This window comes from Cephus cinctus, unplaced genomic scaffold (assembly GCF_000341935.2).
Source record: "Cephus cinctus unplaced genomic scaffold, Ccin1 Ccin1_scaffold1205, whole genome shotgun sequence".
Taxonomy (NCBI): Eukaryota; Metazoa; Arthropoda; class Insecta; order Hymenoptera; family Cephidae; genus Cephus; species Cephus cinctus.
Window position 1 is genome coordinate 72,418 of NW_014333672.1, and position 25,830 is coordinate 98,247.

The window sequence follows — 25,830 nt, forward strand, 5'->3', positions numbered from 1 at the left end:
ACATTTCCAAATATCTATTACGAAAGACGGACGTTAATAGACGTAGCAGTGAAGACGGTTAAGGACACGGGAGGTTATGGAAGAATGGCTCGAGGAAGAAACCTAATGAATGAATATTATTAGTTAGCAATAAAGGACGTAGAGAAGGAGGATGTTTCTTTTTTAAATTAATTAATGAGAGATCGGTAGTTACGTAAAAAAAAAGTGTATTGGTATAGCGTTGACAGGCGACAGCCACGTTATGTGAAATTCGACGCTCCAATCTACGTCGAATCGCCATATTTGAATATCAACAGTAACAAGGCATTCAGGGGTTCACAAAATGAGCCTGGCCACTATACAAGTATTCCAAAGACGCTTAAATAACATAAATCTCAGCAGAACGCATCCTTAAATAATTCACTAACGAAAAGAAAAGGAAAATCCACAATTATTTGTCATTCTCTGGTCAACATTCTCTCCCATCCAGTCACTCTTTATCTTAACATGCACTGCATACGTAGAAAGTAGCATCATTACCAAAAAACGGCAAAAGAAAACATTTATTCAACAGATATCAGTGTCTCGAATACACATTAGAATAATAAGGTCGTTATTCGTAGTAAAATCGTCTAATTTAATCGGCAGGCACCGTATTGCTTTTTCGTATAACAAGAATAATTTATGTATTGCCATAACAGCCAATTTTTTTCTTTATAAACAGTCCTCTCGTCAACGTTTACGACCAACGAATTATTTATTTACGAATCACCATAGGCCTGCTCGAGTTATCTAATCGAATTATCGTTTCGGTAGACGTCATAATTTTATAAATCACTGCCAGGAGGTCCGTGTATAGGATATCCGTCAAGTCTTCCACATAGATACAGAAATGGCCGTAAGGTCTCTAAAATCTCCGGAGAGAAAGTTTTCCTTGGGTAAAAGTATACGTAAAGAACGTTCTGTAGGTTATGTGTATCTTGAATATGACGCAATAATAAATCACGCTGCAATAATTTTTCCATCTGAATTTTCTTTCATCGCAAAACCTGCCACACTCCTCCATTCTCACAGGACTTATGTCTAATTTCTATTCTAATCGAGCTTATCGTATTTTATCTTTCAGTGATCGTCGATCCCGCAAAGATAAACTCGTATATTAATCAACACGCTTTCGTACGTACGTCAGCCATACCTATTACGTACATCTCTTTTTATCTTAATTAAGTCCTTAACACTGAGATTATCGTACAAAAAGGGATTCGAAGGTCTTCCAAGACATAGAAATCCTTCGAATAGCTTCGTTCCACTTTAATCCTTTAAATCGTACAGATCGTTTCAAAGGATTCAATTTAACCCCCGTGGGTACCGTCCTGTTACCACCAATGGCGCCTAGGCCGAGTATTATCGATTACAAAAACTTAAATGATTAAGTTAATCCTAAATTGTCCTTAGAAATTAATCGGTTTCTTTGTTGGTTTAGCGAGCCAGGATTTCGAGCCAGCATCTTTTTTTTTCTATTACAATAAAATATAGTTCTAGAAAGAAGAAGAGTCTGACGCGTGAGGAAACAAGTATACATGTAAGTAGAGGGGGTGGGGGGGGGAACAAAATATAATTAATATGTCACGAGGTTCTATACAATAATGTTATTATTATAGTTTTTTTTTTCGCGTACGGCTCGCCGTTACCTTACACGTGGCAGCGAATGACTAGCCTAGTTTTTCAGCAGCCCATGTTTATACACTCGCGATTCATTGCGAGACCCTTCTCTCCACCCGTTTATCATTACGTATTGTATGAACGACCGCCCGTTGTATTCTTTACAAAAAAATTCAACACGGAACAAACTTACGCCATGATTAGGCGACAGGTACTTTTGTCAAAAGGAAAATTTTTTGTAAGTACTTCCTCCGTCGCGAAATGGCAGATCCCACCAAATAGCAGCGGGCATCGCCGTCCATGATTATCGCGTACGCTCGGAGCTACGATAAGTATAAAAAATATATACACCCTTAATGAAAAAAAAAAAAAAAAAAAAAAAAAAAAAAAAAAAAAAAAAAGAGAGAAAAAATATAAATACTTGTACAAACTAAATTCTGGTTAGAAAAATCTCGCCCTGAGGAATCGCTCGTGGGTAGAAAAACGTAAAGGCTTCATTCCTACGAATCAAATGAGATTTCCTTGAAAATGAGTAATCGAGCCCAAATGTACAAAAGGTCAAGAGTGCACCCGAAATTTGCGAATAGCGGGCCTCGTGGTGTTACGGAACCCAAAAAAAAAAAGGACACAGGTAATTGCAACAGTGACTCTGGATCTTCAAGGATTCTCGACGGTGATCGCTCTTAAGTATCCTCGAATATATTTAATGAGTCTAAAATCTTGCGCAACACTCATGAACAGTCGAAAGACTGTCGCCAAAAAAGAAAAACATTTTTAAAACACCGAGCAATCTACATTCCAACAGTGACATTCCTCCGTATCCTCTTCGATCTCCTCTTTCGCTTTTTCTTTAAAAAAATGTTTTATTTCCTTCCGCTCGCGTTCTCCATTTTTTTTGGACCCGCTAAACATACGTATACGTAAACATACGATCGTAAGAGCCGGAGGTCCTTCTTCATCTTGCGAATTACAAGAACACGTGGGTACATGGAGCAACATCGGCTAGAGGCAGGTAAACGCATCTTCAGGGCAATGCAATACCTGGTTCCTATTCGAAATTTCTCTTACTTTCTTTCTCTTTTTTTGTCCCCCATCCAAGGACGTTCCTTCGCTTCTGCTGTGCAACTGAATAAATACGATTTCATGGTGTGCGTAAAAACACGTGTTTAACGTGTAGATAAATATAATTGAAAAAATCGATGTGTTTAATGAGCATGATGTCATTGTAAAAACGAATTACATCCATTCCTAGTTAACAATGTAGGAGGTCGAAATAGCAGTGCATAAGCTTGTCGCGTGAATTACATGAATTAACCTTGTGAACTCTTTGGTGTAAGTTTCTTTAAGTGTTCCTTTCTTCTTCCCAAGTCCAACCGATCACCTTGGAGTTCGAGGAACGAAAAACGACTAATACAAGTGATGTGGATAAGCTCGATGAAACGGAAGGACGACGATTCCTGATATGAAGAAGTGAGCGATGAGTCGCGATAAGCGTACTTGGATGCGAATGTGGTCTGCAGGTGGATTATACAGGACTATACATAGTAAATATATAACTGTATAACGTATCACAGATTTCACTTGAAACTGAACACTGAGGGAAGTCCGAGAACGCGAGCTTCCTGGAGAACATACGATTCTCCGTGTCTCAATAAGTCTCTAAATCTATAGCTTAAAGGAGATCATGCTGAAGTCTCTTGAGCATGAGATCAGCCGCGGTCCTGGCGTCCTCGACGGAGTCGTGCTCCCGTACCTGGATCTCTCTGTTGAGTATCCTCTTGGCCAGGGTCTTGAGACTGCAGCGATACGGATAGCCCATGAAGTGTGGAAACGTAATGCAGGTATCGATTACGTTGGTGTGGACCATGCGAAGTGCACGAAGATCATTCTCCAAGCCATGACCTATCAGGATGGTTTCGGCATGGATGAAGGACAGAAGTTCAGCTTGGACGTCTCGCAAGGATTTCGAGGCACGCGAGAGATCCTTGGCCGTGATCCCGCTGAATCTGGTGTTATAGTCTATCACTTCCAGATCGGGTTTCACCAGGGTGTCGTAGACGACCCTGCCGTCGAGTCGCACTATAGTGACCTTGGCAGCCTCCAGGCCACGCTTCGTGAAGCACATTTCACAGTCAAGAGCGAAGACGCCGTAGTTGCCGTGAGGTGGCCTGGTGCTGCACGGCTTCGTGCGAACGTACCCGTCGAAAGGGCCGTTGTACCCAGTGGTGATGCCCTTCCAAACGTGAAGCGGCGCCTGGGTGCATCCTTTGGTGGATCCTCTTCCGCGGCAGCAAGACCAGCTGTTGGTGCCCGCCGCTCCATGCTGCAATCTTCCCCAGTGATAGACGCACTTCTCGTGCGTCAGGTACTCGCCGTCCTGACGATTCACGTAGAAGCTCTTCGAACACCTGGCGCAAGTTCTGTCGACGACAACCAGGATGTCGGAGGAGTCTTCGTTGACCTGAGCCTTCCCACGATGACTCGGAGCAGATGCCTCGACGATGTCGGAATTCTTGTCGCTCTCCGAGCTCTTATCACTGTCGGACGATCCATCCGGTTCCTGGTCCGAATTCTCGACGGAGCTGCCACTGCCGTTTCCGCTGTCGCTCCAAGACTCTCGCTGATTGTAATTGGATCTCGCATTGGGCACGAACTCTCTGGCATTCACGTCCAAGCGTTGACACCTCCTGACGTTGGGCGTGTACTCCTCACGATGATTGATGATGATGGCATACCCTGGAAAGAGACTGCACTCCACCGGATATCCAAGATGCGCTAGCTGCTCGCCGGAGAGTGTGTATCTCAAGAAGAGAGAGGCCAGTGCACTATCGCTAAGATAACACAGTTCATCACGAAATACACTGTATCTACCGTGAACGTTGGTATCAAGGTCACCGTCTACGTCAGCCTCGACGTCAAGGCACAAGCGAGTATTGCTCTCGTTGCCAACGTCCTCGCACTTACGTCGCGGCACTGCGATCTCCTTGGTAGGATGATTCCTCCTAGAGTTTGACAGTTTTACGGAAGACGCGACATCGGCTGCAGAACTGGAGCTGCTGCTGCTGCTGCTTGAACTCGAGTCCGTGCTCCTTGCTGGGCTGTTCTCATAATGATGATGATGATGATGATGATGATGATGATGATTCCTGTGTCTGCTGCGCCGTGCATCCTCCTTGTAGCATTCCTCGTGCTCCCGCTCGTTCTCACCTTCCTGAGCATCAACGGAACGTGGCTCCCGTGGCGCCCTGGTACGATTCTTGCGCTGTCGACGACTCAGGATGGCCCGATCCTCGCGCTTCTTCGTGGATGACGCCTCATCGGTGACGTCACTCGGCGCCGTGCTCCTCGTCCTCGTCGTCGTCGTCGTCCCTGCCGTCGCCGTCGTAGATGCTTTCTTCCTGGTCGACAGCTTCATCGCCGTGGTCCCGGTCGTCCGGATCGCCGATGAACTAGCAGCCGTTCCCTCGTTGCTGCAACGGACGCGCACGCCGCTACTTCCGCCGCCAAGGTCCAGCAGCTCCTCCTCTTCCGGCACCAAGCCGCAATCTTAATGTCACAGACAAAAGAGAGACGTGGGTAAGTCATCGGCCGTTATTAACGAAGAACGATACGCTAAGGTACGCGCCGGAAAAAGACACACCAGGCCTCATGCACCGTTAATTCCCTCTCTTTATTTATCATACAGTACTATACGCAGCGTGTTTCTACACCCTGAGGACTTTCGTAATGCTTATCACTTTGCGCTTTGCCTTCTTCGTATTATTATTACAATTTTTCTATAAGCTCCAACACCTTCGTACCGTTCGTATCTTCCTCTTTCGTTCTCTCTCTTTCGCGTTTCTTCTTTCACTCTTGAATCCGTCGGACGGTTGAGAAGTAATTCAAAATTTTTCAAATCAAAATTTTTTTCAAACACAACTCCGACGTCACAGATTCGATACACGTGGTAGCTGGGCCAGCATAAAACCTTACGAAACCCTAGGCGTCTCTCGTGAAACGTCTTCGTCAGAACGAAAGACGCTGATAAGCGTGTAGAAAAACAAGTATACCCATGAGTCAGTAATCGCGAGAAGACGAGAATCAGCTGCGAGAGGAATTCGCGCTATAAGAGATCTTCGTAACGGTGCCAGGAAGTCGGAAAGCATCCTATCGTATAATGGAGATGGTGTTATAGGGGGAGCGGGGAGAGGAAGAAAACGAGATCCTCGAATGGCTCAGTTCCGATACCGTTGCGTCATTATGAAATCAGCCTGATGCTTCTCTTACGAAGAAACGCGACTCTACGCTCTCCAGTGACTAAGCGCGCGCCGATCGAGAGATCAAGGGAAACAAAAATCGATATTCACAATTGTATTTCTTTGTCATTTGTCACTCTCTCGCGCTCCCACTGTCCAAATAATTTTCTCTCTCTCCCTCTCATTATCTTTATACCACGTAATCGATCGTCGATATCTTTCTAAATATAAACCATTCGATCATGACATTTTGTGGGCTCGAAAAATCACCGCTCCTATGATTAATATTACGAGTGCCTTAGTGTTCCATATATATATATATATATATATATAGTATGCACTTTGATCCTGACAATGACTCATGGTTGGTTATAACGACAGACGGCTCACTGGAATCGACCGGGTATACCTGGGCTATAGGTATTGCCTAGACCCTAGAACACGAGACACGTGGCCGATGCTCTTTGACGAAAATAAAGAGGCATTGCCCTTTAGATACGAGAATAAACATAAGAGAATAGGTTAGGTTAGGCTTTCGTCCATTGTATTTGTCAGTTATAAAAATTACTCATCTCGCTTGATATGAATTGAGTAACACGGAATTCGGTAAAGAAAGGGTTGCACGACTTCGTGACATTTGTTTTGGGCGAATTTAGTACCGGAAAACGACACAAGTTCGAGTTGGCGCTTGCGAGCCGAATGTTGTGCTTTTCTACGCGACCAAAGAGCCAGCTAGCGTATTTCACTCCCACGTTAAACTCTTGGATCTCAATGGGAAGAAACGCTCGTTCTATTTTTGTGCGACGCCCTAAATAACCTCAAAAAAAAAGGAGAAAAAATCATTTTCAAAGACGATGAAGGAAACAGCGTGAAACGAAGAACGAGAGTCTCGAGGAGAGACGTCAAACGCGTGGCAGACGGGCAAAATTAATTTTCAAGAGACAATACGATAATACCGATATAATTAGTCTCAAATAATCACCAAGGCAAACATTATTTGCCATTGAACAAAGTCGATGATGTTTACGCAACGAGTAACGTCAGTTGGCGAATTTGCGATTTTCGGAACTCGTGTTTATTTTCTCAACGTTGACAGCCGCACATCACTTTTTACGAAAATTCGACAAATTTCGGTCAATGATAACTGATATTTTTTTTTGTCATTGGACAATAAATTGCTTTATCGCTTCTGATAAAATATAAATATGTAGCTATATTGAGCGAGTTAAAAAAAAAATCAAAAAATGAAGGCCAGCAATCTAGCATCGATATGAATACACGATAATGTATTTTATATTTCTCATTTTAAAGTAAGCCCCAAGGATTTGTAAAACGTGAGAGGCGTATCGTACACCGATCAGTTCCTGCACTCATTCTCTACTTGCAACGAGTCACGTTAACCCACTCTGCATTACCGTTACCGTTATTCCCGTTACGTTTCTCTCGGTGGCCATTTTTAAGGAGCAAACGCTTGTAACTCTTCGACCCAGCGTTCCAGTTTCCATTTATGCACTTTTTCTTTTATTTTTCTTAGCAAACCTTTAAACGCGTTATTCTTACATACAGGCGACGATGGACTGTCTAATTATTAAAAGAAAAATGCATAAACCACGTGTTTAAGTAAAAGTCGTGAAAAAAAAATATTTTTCACTGAACAAAACTGATAAACCAATTAAAAATAATCAATTGAATCGTAAATCAGCAGTTTATGGGCTCAAGATAAATTCGTCGTGCGGCAGAGCCGATTTAAAATTTAAAAAAATAACAACACGGAGATAAGAAAAAAGAAGACAGAGAAACGGACAAGGCGCAACGAACTTTGTAAAAGATCATGAAATTAATCAGGACACCGTTCTCCTGAGCGACAGTAAACGACAGTTCTCATCCGATCGATTTCTCCTCCACGACCTACATTGATATTAGTATCTATTAGCAGTGTATGGAATATATAGTATATTAACTTTAAAACATTAAAACATTAAAATCACTTTTATCTTCCTCGCACAACTCTGAGGCACACGTCTGCACACGTCTCGTCCCTTACTTCGAAATTCCCGCGAAAATCAACACCTACGAGTAAACCAAAATTTAAGCCGCGATGAATGTCGTTCACATACCTTCGGCACAGCTTGCGAGGAACTTGCCGTTGCTAGAGAAATTCATATCGAGGACAGGACCAGTGTGACCCTTCAATGCTCCGACCATCCACGAGTGGGTGAACTCCTGTTGCGCTTCGCGTCGCTTTTTATTCTTGGCACGTTTGTTGCTCGTCCCGGAATTACCACCAGCGCATCCGCTGCCGTTCGTTGAATTTCGACTTTCCGTTAACTTGCGATTAGCCTCTGACTCATCTGCACAAGAAAATAAAACACATTAAACTTCCAAATTGTATCACTGTTACGTAAAAATAAATACTTGAAAATTGGACTATTTTAGAAAAATTCAATATCGTACTCGAAACCCGGAATGACTCTGAAATTTCGAGAATACAACTCAAGCCAGAGTTTCCATTAAACTGAAATGCGTAGGCAGCATTTCGTCAGCCTTTATACGTATTTCAGGCAGACATTACAGTGAACCACGTGTTCGGCTTGAAAACATCCCCTCCAGTATCGGTACGACAAATGGTTGCGAATTTTGTAAAAATTTCCCTTAGTTTTTAAGAGTAACCAACGCCGTGATTGGCTAATTTATTTTGACTGGAAAATCTGCACCATGGTGGGGATACGACCATGATGAATCGTTTGGATGACAGTGGAACGTTTGTGACACAGGGTAATAAGAGACTCGTAATCGTCAGCTCTGACGCATCTATAGAATTATACAGTTGGACAAATTTTAGACCATTTTCATACTGTTATTTGTACTGAGACGAATACGAAAGTTTTATTGATTCATGAATCTCCTGGCAGGTATTAGGAAATATGTCAAAATGAATTTCAAGTTTTTCTGTTTCTCCATCGTCAGAAATTGATCCTCCGTCCCACGTGTGCGTCAGTATCAATAATTTCACCACATGTGTGTTATCATTTCCATTTTTATGTATACAAAAAAAATTTCAAAACAAAAACAAGCAAACTATTCATTAATTTATGTACATTTATATCTATTGCATCGAGTGGATGTAGAATTAAAAATGAAATAAAAAGTTACGAGCCAATTCGAAATTGGCGCGCTTTGTTTCAGCCGAAATATTAACCACGCGAGAAGATAATTCTTATCAGTCTTTACGAAACACGTCAAATAAAAGCAAAAATGATATCTCGAGATCATTCTAGTGTTACGCAATTATACCCTTATCACGTGGACCAAAAGAAAAAGTCTTTCACAGAGAGCAATCTTTTCTAATGTAAACTTTCGAAATTCACAATATCCCTCTTCTAACACGCACGAGAATCCCATGGCGTGGCGCTGCACGTTTCGTGCTTATGCACCGCGTCTCACGTGCAACCTTTTACTTTTCTTTTTCCTTTTCGTCACACGCATGGCACACAGAAGTCAATGTACATAAATATACGCAAGTTTATTTATATACGACACCACGAGGCGTTCGAGCGCCGCGAGATCACGTCTCGAAGATTTCACTGAGAATTTTCGGCGTGTGGTTTCGACAGAGAAAATTTAAAAGAAGGAAAGCGTCTGTCGTTTGTACGTTACTATATACTGCTAGAACAATAGCGAACTTCAATAAGTTTAGGAGCAGGAGATGATATTGAAAATATATCTACGTTTTGACGTCAGTCGATACATTTCTCTTTGCCTCGCTGGAGGTTTAATCGCTTTTAAAAAATATATCAAACTGCACAGCAGAAAAATTTTGGAGAAAGAAACTTAAATGCCTAGGATCACGTATAGTCGAAACATTGTATATAAAATCGAATCGACTGGTAAATAAAAGAATGGATAAGAGAGCCTTACTTTTCGGTGTATCCGAATGTTTGGCGGAGCGAGCCAGTCGATTGGTAAGGTAGGTTATGGCGAATACAAGGCCGCCGAATACAACGGAGCTGAGCACCACGAGGACGGGCGTCCGAACCCCCAGGATAGTTTTGGCTTCGGTATCCTCCATGTCCCGGTGCTTCACACGAAATTCACACTCGCTCGACCGCCAGTCGAATCGTCGTTCCGCACGAAGTAAAGTAGGAACGACGAGGACGGGAGCAGCCCGCGAACACGATGTCCACGAGGATTCGCGACGTTAGAAAAAAAAAGTACGAGCCAAGAAAGGGGATCACGAATGCGGCGGCGGCGGCGACAGCGGCGGCGATCACGCAACGATGCGGCGTTGCGTCGACGCTGAAATTCCCCTCCGCAGCTCCGACAGCCTGTGATCGTCTAGATACGACGTCCAACACAGAAGGGCTACTCCAAGGAGCGTCCTCAGTACCAGCAGCGCCAGTTTCTCAAACGCGGCGATGCGCCAAAGTAACCGAAATCCTCTCTTTGAATCTTCGAATGCGACGCTTTTTGTACGAAGAGGCAATTCGGAGTCGCCTGCATTCTTTCACCTTCTTCGAAATAACAATAAATCTCCTCTTCTCACCCTTAATCCACACAAGAACCTATTTTCTTAATTCGTCTATCCGCAATCAATTCTTGGCACCGATATATCGCGTTACCTAAGAACCACCGTCGGGGATGAACTATACGAAGGAACTGTTTACTCTCCTACTGTGAGAACGAAAAGGCGCCAGTTCACGACGTATATCGCGCGCGCATATCGTGCTGTGTGTTCAAGTCGCACGGAACTTACGTACTGGTATATAGCGTGTCCAAAGAGAGCCAGCAACTTAACCATTCCACTCCCACTGTGAATTGCTCCCACTCATTCACTCCCATCTCTCCTCTCGTCCCATCACCATCTCTCCCAATCAGACTCGTGATGATCAAACGCATCACAGCACGGCGAAATCCGGCGATGGATAAAGAGAGATGTATCGGGATATACGAAAGAGGAAAGGAGAACCTTTATTTGTTTTATCGCTTCAGCCTCAGCGTTAAATTTTTCATTAAATTCATAATGACGATAAGAAACATGGTGTTTAGAAATCAAAAACTCAAAGCTTCAGCTGACTGATATCGTTTATCACGTGGACCAGTTTAGATGTACTTTTACAGAAATTCAAGATGAATCCACGACCTTACCAAGAATTTCTCTTTCATTCGCGTCGACTCATGCTTTTCCTTGAAGCTTCGTCCACACTTGAGTCTCTACGAATATGATTAAAACCGTGTCAAACATGCTCAGTGGAATTCCACGAGAAATACAAAGAATACTGAAATCTGAATTCTAATTAACAGTAACGTATATTAAAGAAATTATTATCATTATTCGTACACCGAAGGCCATCAGTCCGGATTCTCTCGTTCAGAATCAGATACCCCAGGCAATGACCCAGGACGAATGTAACGCAACGTACGAAAATCATAAAGTGATTAAAAAAAAAGTAAGTAAAGCATTATCTTATTTCCTCAGTATCCAAGCAGAATATTCTTCATATGATTTTTATTGAAATACACAAACGCCTTATACCGATAACATATGACGTCCCGTTAATTCAATAACGTCTGTTGCAATTCACCGTATAATTACACCATTCAATTTCTTTCCAAATACGTACAATATCCAATGGCAAAACCAATCCGATAAATCCCACTATACTTTATCACGTGTTGCTCCATCTTCCTCGTCAACAGAAACAAAACCTATATCGAAACCAATCACGCGCAGTTTCGTGCTATCATTTTCACGAATGCTGCGCTTTGCGCGTGCTAACCATGAGTACCTATGAATATTTCATATACACAGATAGACGCACTCCGTCCAAGAAACGCTCTACCGGGATGCGTTGGGATTCGAGCCGTTACACGCCCCGTTACTTTTACCCGTTTAAAAAGCCATCGTCCTCGATTCTACTCTCACGCCCCTGTTCACTCGCGATACACGTCTCTTGTCGCAGGCAGTCGAGATATACAATGTGTGTGTATATATATATATATATTTGCTATTAACCGGAGATATAACGGGAGTGCTAACGAATCTTGTCCATCTCTCCACATACTTTATCGCCAACTTCAGAGGATTATTTAACACATTTTTTTTTATATATCTTAACAGCCACCTTTTCTTTCACCTGCTATTTCATTCAATTGTCTCAATAATTTTCTATGTATCACTAAGAAAATCTTTCGTTCAATTAATAAGTCGTTTTTCCTAAGTTGGGATTTTAGTGTTTAACAAGTCTTGCTGAAAGTTTATACACGCAGCTATAGCCACGTGCATCACTCGCCTCATTTATCGCATTATTTTTACACGAGTCATGCCGCATGGACTACGCAGTATACGATATTTACTAACAAAGCCATCCACGTGTTTATCTTCTGTTATTAACTTTGTACTACGAACTGCTACCTCGTTTAAAATCGACTTATCGCATTTTACCCTTGCGCCATACTGAATGCGACAATGGTTCCATGACCGAGCTTGTACGAGAGAAGATGAAGGAATTCACTGGTCCCAGGCCAACGAACCTTATCCATTTTTAAAGTTCGTTCCTCTCTTATACGAGATAATTAACCGAAGAGGTTTTGATATTGAATTTTCTTTTTTTAGCAGAATCACAAATAACGGTATTCAATGTGGTGCCATCTTGTACATTTTTTTTGCAGTGAAATACAGTTGTTCAATTTTAATTTCACTCAGTAGATATTTCTACGAGCTCATCTACGAGAAAGGAGAAAGATCTATCTATAAGAGAAAATATTATATATATACACACACACACATATATATTATATATATATAATCGATATAATCGATTTTATGCATTTGACTTCTTGTTGATATACTTTTGCGTTTTATAAAGTGTTCCAGTTTGTAGGTCGGAACGAACAAAGAAATTATTAGTAGGACAGACATTCCATTTCTATTCTTATTCTTCTTCTTCCTCTGAATAAGACTATTTTATTTAAAATGAAAAATTATTATTAGAGATTAACACGTAGGGATTTATTCAAACAATTTTATTCCAGCTACTGTATGATGTCACGAAAATTTAAACCTCAAATATTCTTACAAGTTTGTCTATTGAATTCAGGTATCTCGGGTGCATCTGACTTGAAGAATGTCTTCTCATACGTAGATAATACGTATATGTAGATATATTCAAAAAAGTCGCCGATTGGCAGAACGCCATCAGAAGTGCGCAATTCGCGCGATACTGCCACGTCTACGTGAATTACTGGGAAGAATAATTTTGGTGTGCTGCGCGACGTTATTCGAGGTCTTGGAGCCGGTGTTGATAAATTTGCAAAGTGTGGCTGCGGCGAATAAACATAAGGCCAAGATAATGACAACGAGACAGGAGAAAAAAGAAGAATTAAAAGATTGCCGATAGGAGCAAAGTCTGGCTAGGAATGAATAGAGGACGTAGAATTTCGAAAGATCAAGAATAATACAAACACTTGACACATTGCAGAATCCAATTCTGAATTGTTGAAATTATACGAAGTTCTATATTCCCGCGTAGACATATACATATATCACTGCTGTACCGTCTCCAACTGCCATCTCTTTGTCCTGGGACGAAATTGTGACTCACGCGATAGCTCTGCGCCTCTGCTTCAAGTTCATGATAATTTGACCAGATCGGTATTTCGGTTTCTTCGTTCTCAGCTTTAAATGTCGAGACACTTGCTGTCTATTGAGCCTAAGGCTGTGGGGAGATCGTAACTGATCGTAACGCGGGAAGATCGATGACCGGAGGAACAATTCTTCCACGTGTGTCCTCGAGCTCGGCGGTTAGCGTTTAAGGTTATCGATACGTCCGACAACGTTTCGACGTAATAAGCATGACACAAAGTAACTGATGAAAATTCTTACCTTCGTTAAAGTACAAGGAATTCCTGTCATCCTTCCTCGAATAGATCGTCATACTTCATACTGGGTGATGTCATTGATTCTTTTATTAATTATTTAATTTCTTATATGTCTTTTTTCACTTATACATTCACGCGCACGCATCGACTATTGTTCATGTTTATCATGTTAATATACTCTTGATCTCCCGTACATCCTACTCACTTCGAGACACAATGGAAACTGAACTTTATCTTTAAACGCCACCATCGCACGTGCATCTGTCGAACGTCATGATGCGTCTTTGTCAGAGTTCTCGAGTCTTGCCGCGTCTTTGCCTGCCAGTTCTCTAACCAAGAAGAAAGAACAAGTATGCGTGCTCTATCTTCTTAGAGTCTGAGCATCGTGTATACTGACTCACGCGAAACGTGCTCCTGCCGGTTTATATGTTGAGATCTGACTGGCTCTGTCCTATATTTCCCCATGTATACGTATATTCATATTATATCTATAGTATCTGCGCGCATACATATATCTCAGCCATGCGTACGGACACACAGTGCACGCACACATGTTTTTTTTTTAAAGATAATGAAGTTTGATAAGAGGAAACATCACAAATCATCTTCTTGGAAATTTAATTTTCGGAAATTTGTCATATCTTCTTGTTAATTTATATAGCCGAAGATATTATGTGAAGGCTGTAAGTAAGAAGACAAACAATATTATTTTGGAATATATAATTCGTATTTTTTTATCGTCTCTCTCTCGAGCGTTAAAGACGTGTCCAGGGTTTCCGGAAGAGAATTTTTTTCGTCAGCTGATTCAGAGAGAATGACAAGTACTAAGACGGATTGCGAGTTTCTCGCGTCTCGAGAGCTGAGGCTACTTATGCATGCCATTTTGAATTCGTTTCTCGAGCCTTAAGCTCCATGGTCGACCTCGCGGCCTTCATTCGATAATAAAGTCTCGCGTTGTACCTAAAAGGTTCGCTTATCCGTGCAGAATCACAATGGTCGTTTTCCTCGGAATTAAACTGGATGTAAAATACATGGGAGGTACATTTACTGTTTATTAACGTATAGATATACAGTACACTACTTTTCGTTCTTAACCTGGGAATGGTCGCGCAATTTTCTTGGCTATTTGAAAATAAATATTGAGTTGGGGTGTCTCAGACACCCCAGGCATTTACTTTCGGGTTAAATAAATTTTCGTAGGAATAATTTATATGAAACTCATTGAGATAATTACGTTGATTTTACGAATATCAGATCTTCGTTTCTTTCACGTCGAATTGTATTTTACTCGTTCATAATTTAAGACAAGTGACAGTCCGCCATTCGTGGCGACATCTTTTTCTTGTTTTGACGTGTAAATTAATTTCGGGTGAATCGTTTTCGAAAGGGATGCGGTAAAAGGAGTGAAAATTATGTTCGTTGGGGTTGTTTGGTGTATATATTTATTGGAACGATAAAAAGAATGCCGAACAGTAAAAGAAGCGCGAGCAATAAATCCAGTCGAGGAAAAACACAATCTTCTCACCCAAAACAACCGTCACAGCCACCCCCGTCGCCTCCGTCACAACGAGGGTGAGTTAAGAATAACATATATAACATATATCATATACTTTGAGTACAAATAAATAATAAACGTTCGTTGACATGTTATTAGAGTGTGGACCCAGGTCAAACGAGATGCACTCTCAACTTCAATAACAAATAAAATTTATGTGACTATCTTTTTTGTATCATTAAACACGCAAAATATTCGGTGAAACAGCCAGGCCACTGGATGCGTCATTAAAATTGTATGACAGCCTTTGAGAATCCGTTTGATATTTCAGCTTGAATGAAGAATGTTGTATCAGTAGATGAAACCTGTTTATCGAAATTATTATAAAAAGAGAACATTTTACCTCGCGTCGCAATTAATTAAACAGAGAGCTGATAAATAACGATACGTGGATACAAATCGAAACGCAATTCAGGTTTGCTATATTGTTTGTCCGTTCGAGTTACGTGGAAACAGTCTTGCACGTATATATGCATATGTTATTAAAAGAAATGGGTTTCTTTGTGGAGAGGGTAGTCTCCATTCGGAAATCTGATTTATTGTTAGAAATGACGTGTTATCGGGCAGCAACTTTCTGGCTCCTATGTATTCGTAGGATGAGAGTTCTTGTATCGTGCAATTTGCCACATGTGACGACGTATCTTTTGCCGCGCCACATTCAGCGCCAACTGGTGGCAGCGTGATACTTAACCTTAAGGCGCGTTTACATTACAGTGATATTGAACTGAAGTCGTCTCCTGCTTTGACGCTATTTCCGCTTCCGGCGAGACACTAATATTCTAGAAATCTTAAGAGTCACGATATCATCTATAACAACGCCGATCTTGCTAAAGTCCGTTGTGTAACGTTCACGAGAGAATCAGTCGCAATCAGTCGTGAAGAAGACGTTCGAGAGTGTGAACACATTTTTTTTCTAATCAAGAGTGAAAAGAATCAATAGAAAACATGCCTCGACGAGGACGAGCTTCAGGTCCACCACCTAGGACGTAAGTTTTTATAATATTTTAATGGATTTATGTAAGAAATAATTGTTTCGTTTCATTGATTTTTGTTACGTCACACTTCCAAGGCCGTGAATAAAAGATATCAATGTTGGGTTACATATTCTCTATGAGAGATGGACTAATATTTTCTTTATAGTTGATTTTTTAGGATCTTTTATTTAATATCAACATTGCTTTTTTAGTGTCAGGCCAGCAGCTGCACCTGCCAGAGCTGCACCACCTCCAGCGCAGCCTCCAGCGACAACTGCGCCGGCTGCATCTACACCCATGGTGGCCCAACCTCAAGGACCATCTCTTATGGGACAAATGGCTGCTACTGCTGGTGGTGTTGCCATTGGATCGGCTGTTGGACACACTATTGGCCATGCTATGACAGGACTTTTCAGTGGAGGTTCCAGTGAAGCTGCAGCTCCTGCTGTGCAAGGTGCCCCTGCTCAGCAGTCTGCTGTAGGTGCACCTGCACAGCCTACTGGAGCATGTGCTTGGGAAGTTAAGCAGTTCTTGGAATGTGCCCAGAACCAAAGTGACCTCACTCTCTGCGAGGGCTTCAATGAGGCTCTTCGTCAATGCAAAGTTGCCAACCGTCAGTATATTGGCTCAACATAAAAGCATTGTATACAGCAGGATGTTTAACATGAAATTGTATTTTTCAGATATATAAATGCGACGTGAACTTCGCAAAATTAGATGTGTCAACCTGAAGAGCATGAAAATTAAGGAATAAACTGTTCCTGTTCGTGCGTCATTTGAAACCTTAGGAAAGTTAACATCCAAGCAGTACACAAATATGTTTCTGTACTCCATGTAGACGATGAAATAAATAAAATTAGTTGTTATATTACATGAAAGCAGCGTATGAGTTCTATTTATTTTGCACTATGCCTCTATATCCAATTTTTCCATGAATGATCCCCTTTACAGACCTGACATTGTAATAGTTCAACCGCGACGACAGCCTGGAGTGTTTGGCCAAATGGCAGGAACAGCAGCTGGCGTAGCCGCGGTATGAAGTCCTTAAAATAAAATAGAATTCTCTGGAAAGCTGTAATTGGGCCTATTTTAGGGAACCGTGATCGGGGACAAAATCACGGGTCGTCACGACGCCCCGCCAACGTCAGACCCGCCGCCGGAGCAAATGAAGCCTTGCGAGTACGAGCAACGAGAGTTATTGAATTGCACTCAACGTGAAAACAATTTGCAGACATGTGAACCGTATAGGAATGCACTTGTCGATTGCAAAAGAAAAAATAGTGCGTGTTGCACATAATTCTAGAACGAACCGCTCATTCAAAAGCTGTTTTTCAGACCTGAGTTAAACGTGTGCAGCAGACGCCTAAGGAGGAAAGAAAAGTAAAGGAATTATAACGTAGCTAAATAAAGTAGGAACCTCAATGGAAAACTCGTGTGTTAATACAGACATTTAATGTAACAATAGTCGAACAGGATCCAAGGAAAACGCAAAACGTTGACCTGGGTATCCCACAAATTAAATATACGACCCTAATTACAGCTAGATACTTCAAATTTTAAGTTCTATTGGAAAATAAATATTACTCTGAATATTTACAGTTTCAGTAGTTTCGCTCCTAATAGAGCTCCCACCTCAAAACAATCGCCGCAAACAAGAAATATTGATCCAAACACCGCGAAAGCAGAAAACACACAGGATTCTCTAAAGAACATAGCAAGTACAGCTACAGGAGTCGCGACTGGAACTATATTAGTAAGCAAACATATGATCTATAAATATGATAAAGATGAATGGATACAGTAGACCAAAAAGAAAAAGAATCACAAAAATCATTGTCCAAGGGTCAAATGATTGGCAACGTGTTATCCAATGCGCTGGGACGTGGGCAGAGTGAATTGGTAGAGGCAAAGTCCACATCATCTTCCGGAACTACTGAGATGGATGAATGTTCCTCAGAAATTCGAGATTTTTTTGAATGTGCTTCACGCAATGAAAGTCTCGAAAGGTGTAAGAAATTCCACGAGGTCTGGCTGCAGTGCCAGAAACGCGCTAGCACGTGATCCATTGTGTAAACAGGTGACGTCACTCAGTCATCAAAGGAAAGCATAAACAAAAATATATACGGGTAAGTCCATCGGTGCAATTTGTAATGACTCGTTAAAAGTTAATTGAGGTACCGAATTACGCGAGGGACATCTACGACTTGTGAACAGAGTTTATTAAATTAACGTGAGCTTAGGAGATAGGCTCATTTCTTTAAGTGATCGAAAAAGGGATGATTACGGGTATTATGGGAAGGACATGGTAGACTATCTTTTATCCGTATTCAGGACGCGCATCACGACGAAACCAGCTACTGTTGCTACAGCAATCCCCAGACCAGCTTTCCACCAGACAACGGAATCGCCTTGTATCAGCCCAAATTGCTTCATATGTCTGAAACAGGAATGAACTATTATTATATGAACCTAAAGTTTTGAAAAACAATCGCTCATTGATTGCATAAGAAAACATGTAAATATATATACATCTCAGAGGCAAAAGATAACACAGACAATAATTATAAACTGGAAATGAAGATACTTCGAGTTCAATTTCAATCTGATTAAATGTATGTTTGAGATTGATACACGCTTGGGTTATCATGCTCATGCTCAACTTCAATATTGTTAGATGCTTCTTAGTTGCGTGGTTGGGTGCAGTTATAACACATAAAAAAAACCATAGATAAAGAATAATGACAAAAGAAACCTTGTAAATGAACTCCACCATTCGGTGGGTGAGGGTTTGACAAGCAACATGTGGACCATACGCCTCAAAGGACTGAAAAGATCAATAATAGGATCTCGTTACGATAGACTGCTCGTGCAATACTTTGGTATTATCGAACGAATCGTATTGATCGTTGATCGATCTATTTTTAACTATAAGTCCTTTCTCTCCAGTATCCGTTGAATTGTTTATTCAGAAAACGATTCGCTCGACGGTCACTATACGATACTGTACGATTAAAATAAAAAAGAACCAATTATAGTCTGAGAGAATTCGACCAACCTGTGTTTGTAAAATAATACCCACGCTGGTTGAAAGCGGCTAAAGACGAAATAGCTTTATTAGCCTAAGTCAATTCACTTGGCAATTGGTTAATATTAAATAAATTAGGCATTGATCGAGTACCCGTTATACGGTAAGAAAGCTTCATAATTTTGAGAAACTTTATAACTCATTAAGGACTTAATGATATCAATTAATGCCCGTCAATGCACCTGTACGTTGCTGGTTGTAATTACCGCAGGCTTCTTCTTTGTTACGCATTGACTAGTCTAATAAAATTTAAATAAGGTAACAGACTTACGGAAATGCTGCCATTGTTGCTAGTTTAACGAATATCTCACGACGCACTGTACGAGTCACGCTGTACGGCTGAGGAGGCATAAGCTTGTATTTGCTGCAGAAACTAGCCGGCTGTAGCAAGTATTCTTGTTTGACCTCGGGAAGGTCGGTCTTATTACCAATAATCAGCACAGGGATCTTGCTGTCCGCGAAATACTTCTGCAATAAAAAAATCAATGTACAAGATTTAGCAAATTTGCACGGGCCTTTGGTTACGTCATCGTATCTACTCACTATATAAATGCGAGCTATGTATTCGAACGACTTGGGATTACTGGTATCGTAAACGAGTGCAGCTGCGTCGCACTGAATTTGTGCAGGAGTCAGGGCATCCTGAACGTTCATCACATTAATATCCCTGAGTATTATAGTTTTCTCTTGACCGTAGACGTGCACTGTGTTCACAGTCACGTGTGAATTTGGCGGCACCGTATTGTCTGATAATTTCTGTAAGAATGTTGACCCTGAGTGTCATCCTTGAGTCTTTATGCCATCTACTTTAAAGTACCTCTAGTTTAGGATCGATAAAGGTTCTGCAGAGGGTAGTCTTTCCACTACTCTTTGGACCGATCACGTGACAGCTGTAGACGTTTCTGCTGGATTGCTTTTTCGCCAAGTCTAATTTTTTTTCACGGGTCACCGAAATTGCACTTGTTTGACTCTCGTTGTGATACATGTTGTAGCCAAAATACGCCATGTATTCCATGGTTTTGCGTACGTTTGTTAATGTCATGTATTCCCATTGGCAGAGAAAACCTTGGATAGTTATCCAACCCTAGGAAGAAAACAGTCTGTGTTGGAATTCCTTCTTGACACTTATTCGTCATTTAGAATTAGAGAATGGAAAGGAAACCTTTTCGTTCGTTGGTACAGTGTACTTGTACTCGTCTCCCCAAGGCGGAACTAAGCACCTAGAGAACAGGGCGTCTAATTCTGGTGGGGATAAGGCTCCGTCGTGGTCGCGGTCGTGTTGCATGAATAATAGTGCCAGAAATTCTTGACCTTTGTGCGACAGTTCTGTTGTACAGCCTGGCGGAACCTTTAACCTACCGATATGATTTATAAATCTGTTAATGCGTTTTGTCATGGTGAAATTTTTAAAGGATATAAGTGGAAGTCGATGCTTACGTTGGACTGACGTATTCTTTTGACATTTGAAGTTCGTTATCGTAACCGAATTTTCTTAAAACAGCCCAAGTTGTCTCATTTCGTCCACGCTGTATAAATAAGCACTGGAGGTACATGAATCCTTTCATAGTCACGCAACCGTTGCAAACACCATCTTGAATATTTTTTGATAGAACCGCCTTTACGTCCTCCAGTACTTGTGGTTGCAGGGGTGTGTTAAAACACCATTGTTGGAACGCATTCAGTTCCATGTCATTTAATAACCCATCATTGTCAATATCACATATCTGGATTGGAATAAAAGATCGTTAGAATGATTAGCAGGTTTACAAGTCTTTTACTGTGCAGAGTACTCACTTTAAATATTCTCTGTAGCGCCCTTTTGCATTCCTCTGTGAGCTAGGCATAGTAAAATAGGAGTTTTTTTTAATAGGATCTGCTAAACTTATGTTACTATGTCACTTACCTCTTGTGTATCGTAGTTATAAAGTGGAGTTGTGGGGTGTAAGACAGCTTTTTGTGCATAGTAAAACATTTCCGAGATATTTTGCAGCGTTTTTGCAGAACACTGTAAAATAAGTTCAATGTAATATACATATGTCGCAACTTAATAGTAACATGTAGTTGGAAAATAAAGTTACCTCGATACAGCTTTCAATCTCAGAGAACTCCTTCATTATAGGATAAACAGCCTGAAAAAACATAATTATCATTTTAAATAGTCCTATTAGTTTCTAACAAACAGATTTGATTGTATAATATAAATACAAATCTAATCTCTATTGTAAATGAACAACCTCTATGGTGGAATAGTCCACAAGATCGATCTTATTCCCTACAAGTACAACAGGGCATCGATTATTGGTTGAACATTTTCTAATAAGTGGCAGCCAGTAAGTAGCTGCCCTATCCAAAGTATCCTCATCTTCCACTGAATACACAACACAGATAACATGTGCTTTTTGAATTTCCTCCGACAGTTGATCATCCGTTTGTTCAGCAGCTAAAAACACCAAATATGTTTCCATATCGCATAACACCCCAAAGTCTATAAACAGACCTGCCATACTTACCAGAATAATCAACAATGTGCGTTGGCACCTGCTCCGGAGTAACATCAGCAGGGATGGTGATTTCCTCGGCCTTACTGGGTACATCCTCAGCATATTCCTCACTAACTAACGAGAGTATCAAGGAGGTCTTTCCAACATCACGCTCTCCTACCAAGAGGATTCTAACATTGCGCCGGGGCGCAATTTGTCGATGCACCATACTGCTTGTAGCAACCATCTAGTAGACCGGTTGAGCTTAACAGGCACAAGGCCTTAGCAGGGGGTCTGTCTAGTTGAATGGAGAAAGCATCGTTGTCGCATCCAAACAAGCGGCACGTACCCACCTAACCTCTTTCTAGTAACCTCTCGCTAATAGCCACCAGCCCTGTTTGTCACTCTTCCGCACGGCTTCCATCTATGTACACCAGGAATCCGGCATATTCTTTACCTAAATAAGTTACGTATGGACGCCTTTTTATTTAATAGAATGGTACTATCCCAAAGTGACTTGGACCACCACAGGCACTCTATCGCCGTTGATGGCCGTTCAAAACTCCAACTTTGCTTCGAGGGTGGCCTTCAAGGTTACGGATGACGACACATAACGAAACTATAGTCAAGTACACACGGCGCGAGAAAGGCGCGGCTACACAAGTGGATACAGACACCCTGAAGATATCTATATACGTTCAATTTGTCCAGGAAGGACCTCCCAGCACCTTTTTGATCGAATTTAAGCTTTAACTTATTACGCTTTGAATCTCAAACAATTCAAAGTAATACATTCTACCTATCTAGATTAGATTAGATAATTCCAGTGCTGTACGTACGTGCAAGGGAGACTCCAATGGCGTCTAACTCTCTCAAATCTATTTACACAACTCTTGCACGGTCTAATTTGGTACTTAAACTCTACTTCTTGATCTTATTAGAACCATTACGATTTGCCGATAGACCCGGTGACTTGTCGATTTCTACAAGAAGAACTTTCACCAGCTAGTAGTTTTCAATGACCGCAACATTCATATATGTATTTATAAGCATATAATATTACAATGAAAGAAATAGTATATAATCAGTCTCATAAAATAATAAGGTTCTCCATTCAGTCTAGGTGATTCTCATTAAATCTTTATGTTCTTGATGGTAACGTCAATGACTTTGGCGTTGTCCTGGAAGAAATTCTCAGGATAAGGAATACGACGATCAAATGGGAATCCCATAGGACGTGTATCCGGGAATGGTCCGTCCAGGACACCGCAGTAACTAAGTGCCGGAGGTACGTTTATGAAGTCATCGAACTGCCGGTGAAGATCCTTGCTCAGATCAGTCAGCACGACGTACAACTTGAACTTCATTCCCTGGGGACGTCCCTGGGGTAGAAGAAGTCGATGAGGGAATCCGCAGTGTCTGTGTGTCTTTTCTACGAAAACAGTGGCTTCGCCAGCCAGTGCGGCAGCGGTCTGTTTGATAAGAGCAGGGTAGCTCATGGGTTCAGATGAAGTGACTACCGTCTCATGACTTTTGCGGGTAATTATATTCATTCCAGCGTTCACTAAAAAAAAATAGAAACATCGTTTAAGCAAGTGTGTTATAAAAATGAGCTCTTTTCCATTACTGCACAAGATGGAAGAGGACTTACATTTTGCGGTGAATCTGTCGATCTCGATCATGGACCAGCGAGCTTCGTTCAATGGAATTTCCTGGCCGTACCAGTCGTAACGCGGGGCAAGGAACACCCTGACAAAGGCAGCAGTGTCCTTGTCGCTGACGATGGTGCTCACCATTTTGAAAGGTTCGTGATTCAAGCGAGATACTACAGCGCGGATGTCGACGGGTTTCCCATTGACGGCGTTGCCGAGGTTTATGTGACTCTCGTCAAAGTACGTGATCAAGGTATTTGGCTCTGAAGCCTTTGATTCTCCGATGACTTTAAATGCTTCGATCTTTACACCAGGGAAGCTGATCTCGTCGTAGGTGTAAGGTGGAAGTAGATCCTTGTGCTCCTTGAAGAGGTTGTCAATGTGCTTGTGAAGACGAAAGAAGGCCGGGTCGCGGGTGGCAGTCTCAAAATGTTCCATTACTCCAGGAGGATTTCCGTATTTTCCCTTAGGATCGGCCACCCTGGAGAGCAACAGGTGAGCGTCGTTGTGCAGGCTACCGTAGAATTGTGGATCTATACTCGCAGTGGAACTTTCCAAGAGAGCTCCCAAGACATTGATACCCTGGGTACCATTCAGGTAAATTGGTATCCCTGTTAAGAGATATAAAAAAAATCACATGAGAACTTGAATCAAAAGTATGCAAAAAAATAATTCAAAAACTTACCGCTTTTATCGTAGATCACTCCAGCGTCAATGGCATCACGAACTCTCGCCTCGAACTCGATCATCTCTGCTACCGTTCTCTGTGGCAGATCCTGGAAGTAAACGTTGTCAGGGCGCATTGGGAATTCCTGACCACCTGGGTAAGCAGCTGCTGGTGCAAATCCTTCGATGATTGGTTTATCCCACTGAAGTGGTTCCACGGGCGGCATATAGTTGCTCAATCTCTCAGCGTCGAATCGAGCTAGAAGCTGATGATGCATGTAGAAAAAGAGTTCACCAGCACGATCCTTCTGATTGTCCATCCAGAACGGGAAGTCCATGTGCCAGTGAGCATGATGAGAGTTCAGACCAATGTCTTCACCAAAGTATGCGACTCTCTGCTCAGGGTTGAGGACACTTCCGGTGAATTTCATAGGAACAATGGCAGGTTTGCCCTGCATCTGAGCCTGGTAGGCGCGTCTTATGACGTCAGTCGTCAGGAACATGTGTGGCGTGATCTCGTACGCCGGTGGCAGCTTCAGACCACGACAGTCGTTGCGATGAAGAAGAGCCGTGCAGAATCCATAGACAAATTGACGATGATTCATCTTGTCTCTGACGTAAGTTGCCAGGCCCATGAAGGTATCCCAGTCCTTGGCAGCCATTAGACAGTCGAACAAGATCTTCATCTGCTTGCGTTGATTTGCATCGAACAAGGAGAAAATCTCCTCGCGAGGAATCAAATGGCCATTTTCGATCTGGTGCATGAGGTTCTTGATGCATTTGGAATCGTAGAATTTAACATCATTTTTAGGTTCAAATTGAGAACGGATGGAGATGAGCTCAGGATCCTGCAGGGGTTCGTTGATGTGTTGCAGCAAGTGCAGTACCTGCATCTGACGCGAGAGGAAAGCATTGTCCGCTAGAAGAAAATATTTTATTATTTAATGTTTTTTTCTTATTTTTAGGTAATTCTACAAGATTTCCTATGGGGATGACTTACCCTTCTGAAGGACGGCGCATGCACTCACTATTAGAGTCGTAGCCAAGATTATTGCTAGCTTCATAGTAAAATTATGTGACTTCTGCGGCGATCGTTTTGGTATTTATGGGAAATTGAAATGCCTCGAGTTTCCATGCGCAAGGAGTCGCGCCGTGTGCATTTTAGGTCGTTTACATAGCTACCCCCAAAAAAACTGTCTCTTCGCCCACGACGTGATAGTTGATTTTGTCTATTTTTCTTATCGTGGAAAGAAACTGTATGCCGTCATGTAATCAGTAAAGTTGTAATACGTGACCAGGAGGAATCGTCGAATGGATATTTTTTCCTTATCTTCAATACATACATGAACTATTGTTAACAATGATAGAAAGTCTTTAATCGTGCTTTCTTTATTCTGTCTATGATTATAGACTAATGCTCGTTACATATCAAGATACTTTTTCTTTATTCCTTTAATGATACATATTAGCATTTTTTAATATAAAATTAATTATGAGAGATCTAGATAATAGATAAGTAAAATATTCTGAGAAGTTTACTAATAATTTGAAGTTAGCAACAATTTAACGATTTAGCGAAAATTTGTAACATTGTAAATAAAGAAAAGTAAACAAAACAATCGGTATTAAGTGATAAGACAAGTATCAAAATTTATACAAAAAGA

At 41.5% G+C, this 25,830-nt stretch overlaps 5 protein-coding genes across 14 annotated transcripts; 2 read left to right on the forward strand and 3 right to left on the reverse strand.

Annotated features, from left to right (window-relative positions):
• Positions 1-189: 189 nt before the first annotated feature.
• LOC107272592 lies at positions 190-14,159 on the reverse strand. 4 transcript variants are annotated; one of them, XM_015749885.2, is made up of 3 exons: positions 13,759-14,159; positions 7,994-8,227; positions 190-5,187 (listed from the first exon to the last, which is right to left on the reverse strand). In XM_015749885.2, exons 1-3 carry the CDS (start codon positions 13,808-13,810, stop codon positions 3,314-3,316), a joined length of 2,160 nt encoding a protein of 719 aa, XP_015605371.1. In that variant the 5' UTR covers positions 13,811-14,159; the 3' UTR covers positions 190-3,313. The 4 variants fall into 4 exon arrangements, with proteins under 4 accessions (XP_015605371.1, XP_024945690.1, XP_015605370.1 ...); XM_025089922.1 differs by lacking the exon at positions 13,759-14,159 and adding an exon at positions 11,498-11,689; XM_015749884.2 differs by lacking the exon at positions 13,759-14,159 and adding an exon at positions 9,795-10,623.
• Positions 10,716-18,748, forward strand: LOC107272613 (coiled-coil-helix-coiled-coil-helix domain-containing protein 10, mitochondrial). 4 transcript variants are annotated; one of them, XM_025089934.1, is made up of 5 exons: positions 10,716-11,323; positions 15,142-15,326; positions 17,883-18,036; positions 18,126-18,409; positions 18,615-18,748. In XM_025089934.1, the coding sequence occupies exons 1-4, from the start codon at positions 11,267-11,269 to the stop codon at positions 18,342-18,344; spliced, it is 615 nt and encodes a 204-aa protein (XP_024945702.1). In that variant the 5' UTR covers positions 10,716-11,266; the 3' UTR covers positions 18,345-18,409; positions 18,615-18,748. The 4 variants fall into 4 exon arrangements, with proteins under 4 accessions (XP_024945702.1, XP_024945703.1, XP_024945705.1 ...); XM_025089937.1 differs by lacking the exon at positions 10,716-11,323 and adding an exon at positions 14,340-14,437; XM_025089935.1 differs by lacking the exons at positions 17,883-18,036; positions 18,126-18,409; positions 18,615-18,748 and adding exons at positions 17,235-17,316; positions 17,377-17,653.
• LOC107272611 (coiled-coil-helix-coiled-coil-helix domain-containing protein 2) lies at positions 16,090-17,088 on the forward strand. Its single transcript, XM_015749918.2, has 3 exons — positions 16,090-16,295; positions 16,496-16,896; positions 16,967-17,088. Exons 1-3 carry the CDS (start codon positions 16,255-16,257, stop codon positions 16,972-16,974), a joined length of 450 nt encoding a protein of 149 aa, XP_015605404.1. The 5' UTR covers positions 16,090-16,254; the 3' UTR covers positions 16,975-17,088.
• LOC107272595 (mitochondrial Rho GTPase) lies at positions 17,719-22,617 on the reverse strand. 4 transcript variants are annotated; one of them, XM_015749887.2, is made up of 13 exons: positions 21,879-22,617; positions 21,603-21,808; positions 21,447-21,497; positions 21,272-21,373; positions 21,163-21,204; positions 20,806-21,092; positions 20,531-20,723; positions 20,186-20,452; positions 19,912-20,124; positions 19,640-19,836; positions 19,339-19,377; positions 19,036-19,107; positions 17,719-18,720 (listed from the first exon to the last, which is right to left on the reverse strand). In XM_015749887.2, exons 1-13 carry the CDS (start codon positions 22,093-22,095, stop codon positions 18,594-18,596), a joined length of 2,013 nt encoding a protein of 670 aa, XP_015605373.1. In that variant the 5' UTR covers positions 22,096-22,617; the 3' UTR covers positions 17,719-18,593. The 4 variants fall into 4 exon arrangements, with proteins under 4 accessions (XP_015605373.1, XP_015605374.1, XP_015605375.1 ...); XM_015749888.2 differs by lacking the exon at positions 19,339-19,377 and having other exon boundaries at positions 21,879-22,615; XM_015749889.2 differs by lacking the exon at positions 19,036-19,107 and having other exon boundaries at positions 21,879-22,615.
• Positions 22,618-22,860: 243 nt separating this feature from the next.
• LOC107272596 (hemocyanin B chain) lies at positions 22,861-25,292 on the reverse strand. Its single transcript, XM_015749892.2, has 4 exons — positions 25,167-25,292; positions 24,186-25,085; positions 23,500-24,111; positions 22,861-23,412 (listed from the first exon to the last, which is right to left on the reverse strand). The coding sequence occupies exons 1-4, from the start codon at positions 25,228-25,230 to the stop codon at positions 22,982-22,984; spliced, it is 2,007 nt and encodes a 668-aa protein (XP_015605378.1). The 5' UTR covers positions 25,231-25,292; the 3' UTR covers positions 22,861-22,981.
• Between the last annotated feature and the right edge of the window lie 538 nt (positions 25,293-25,830).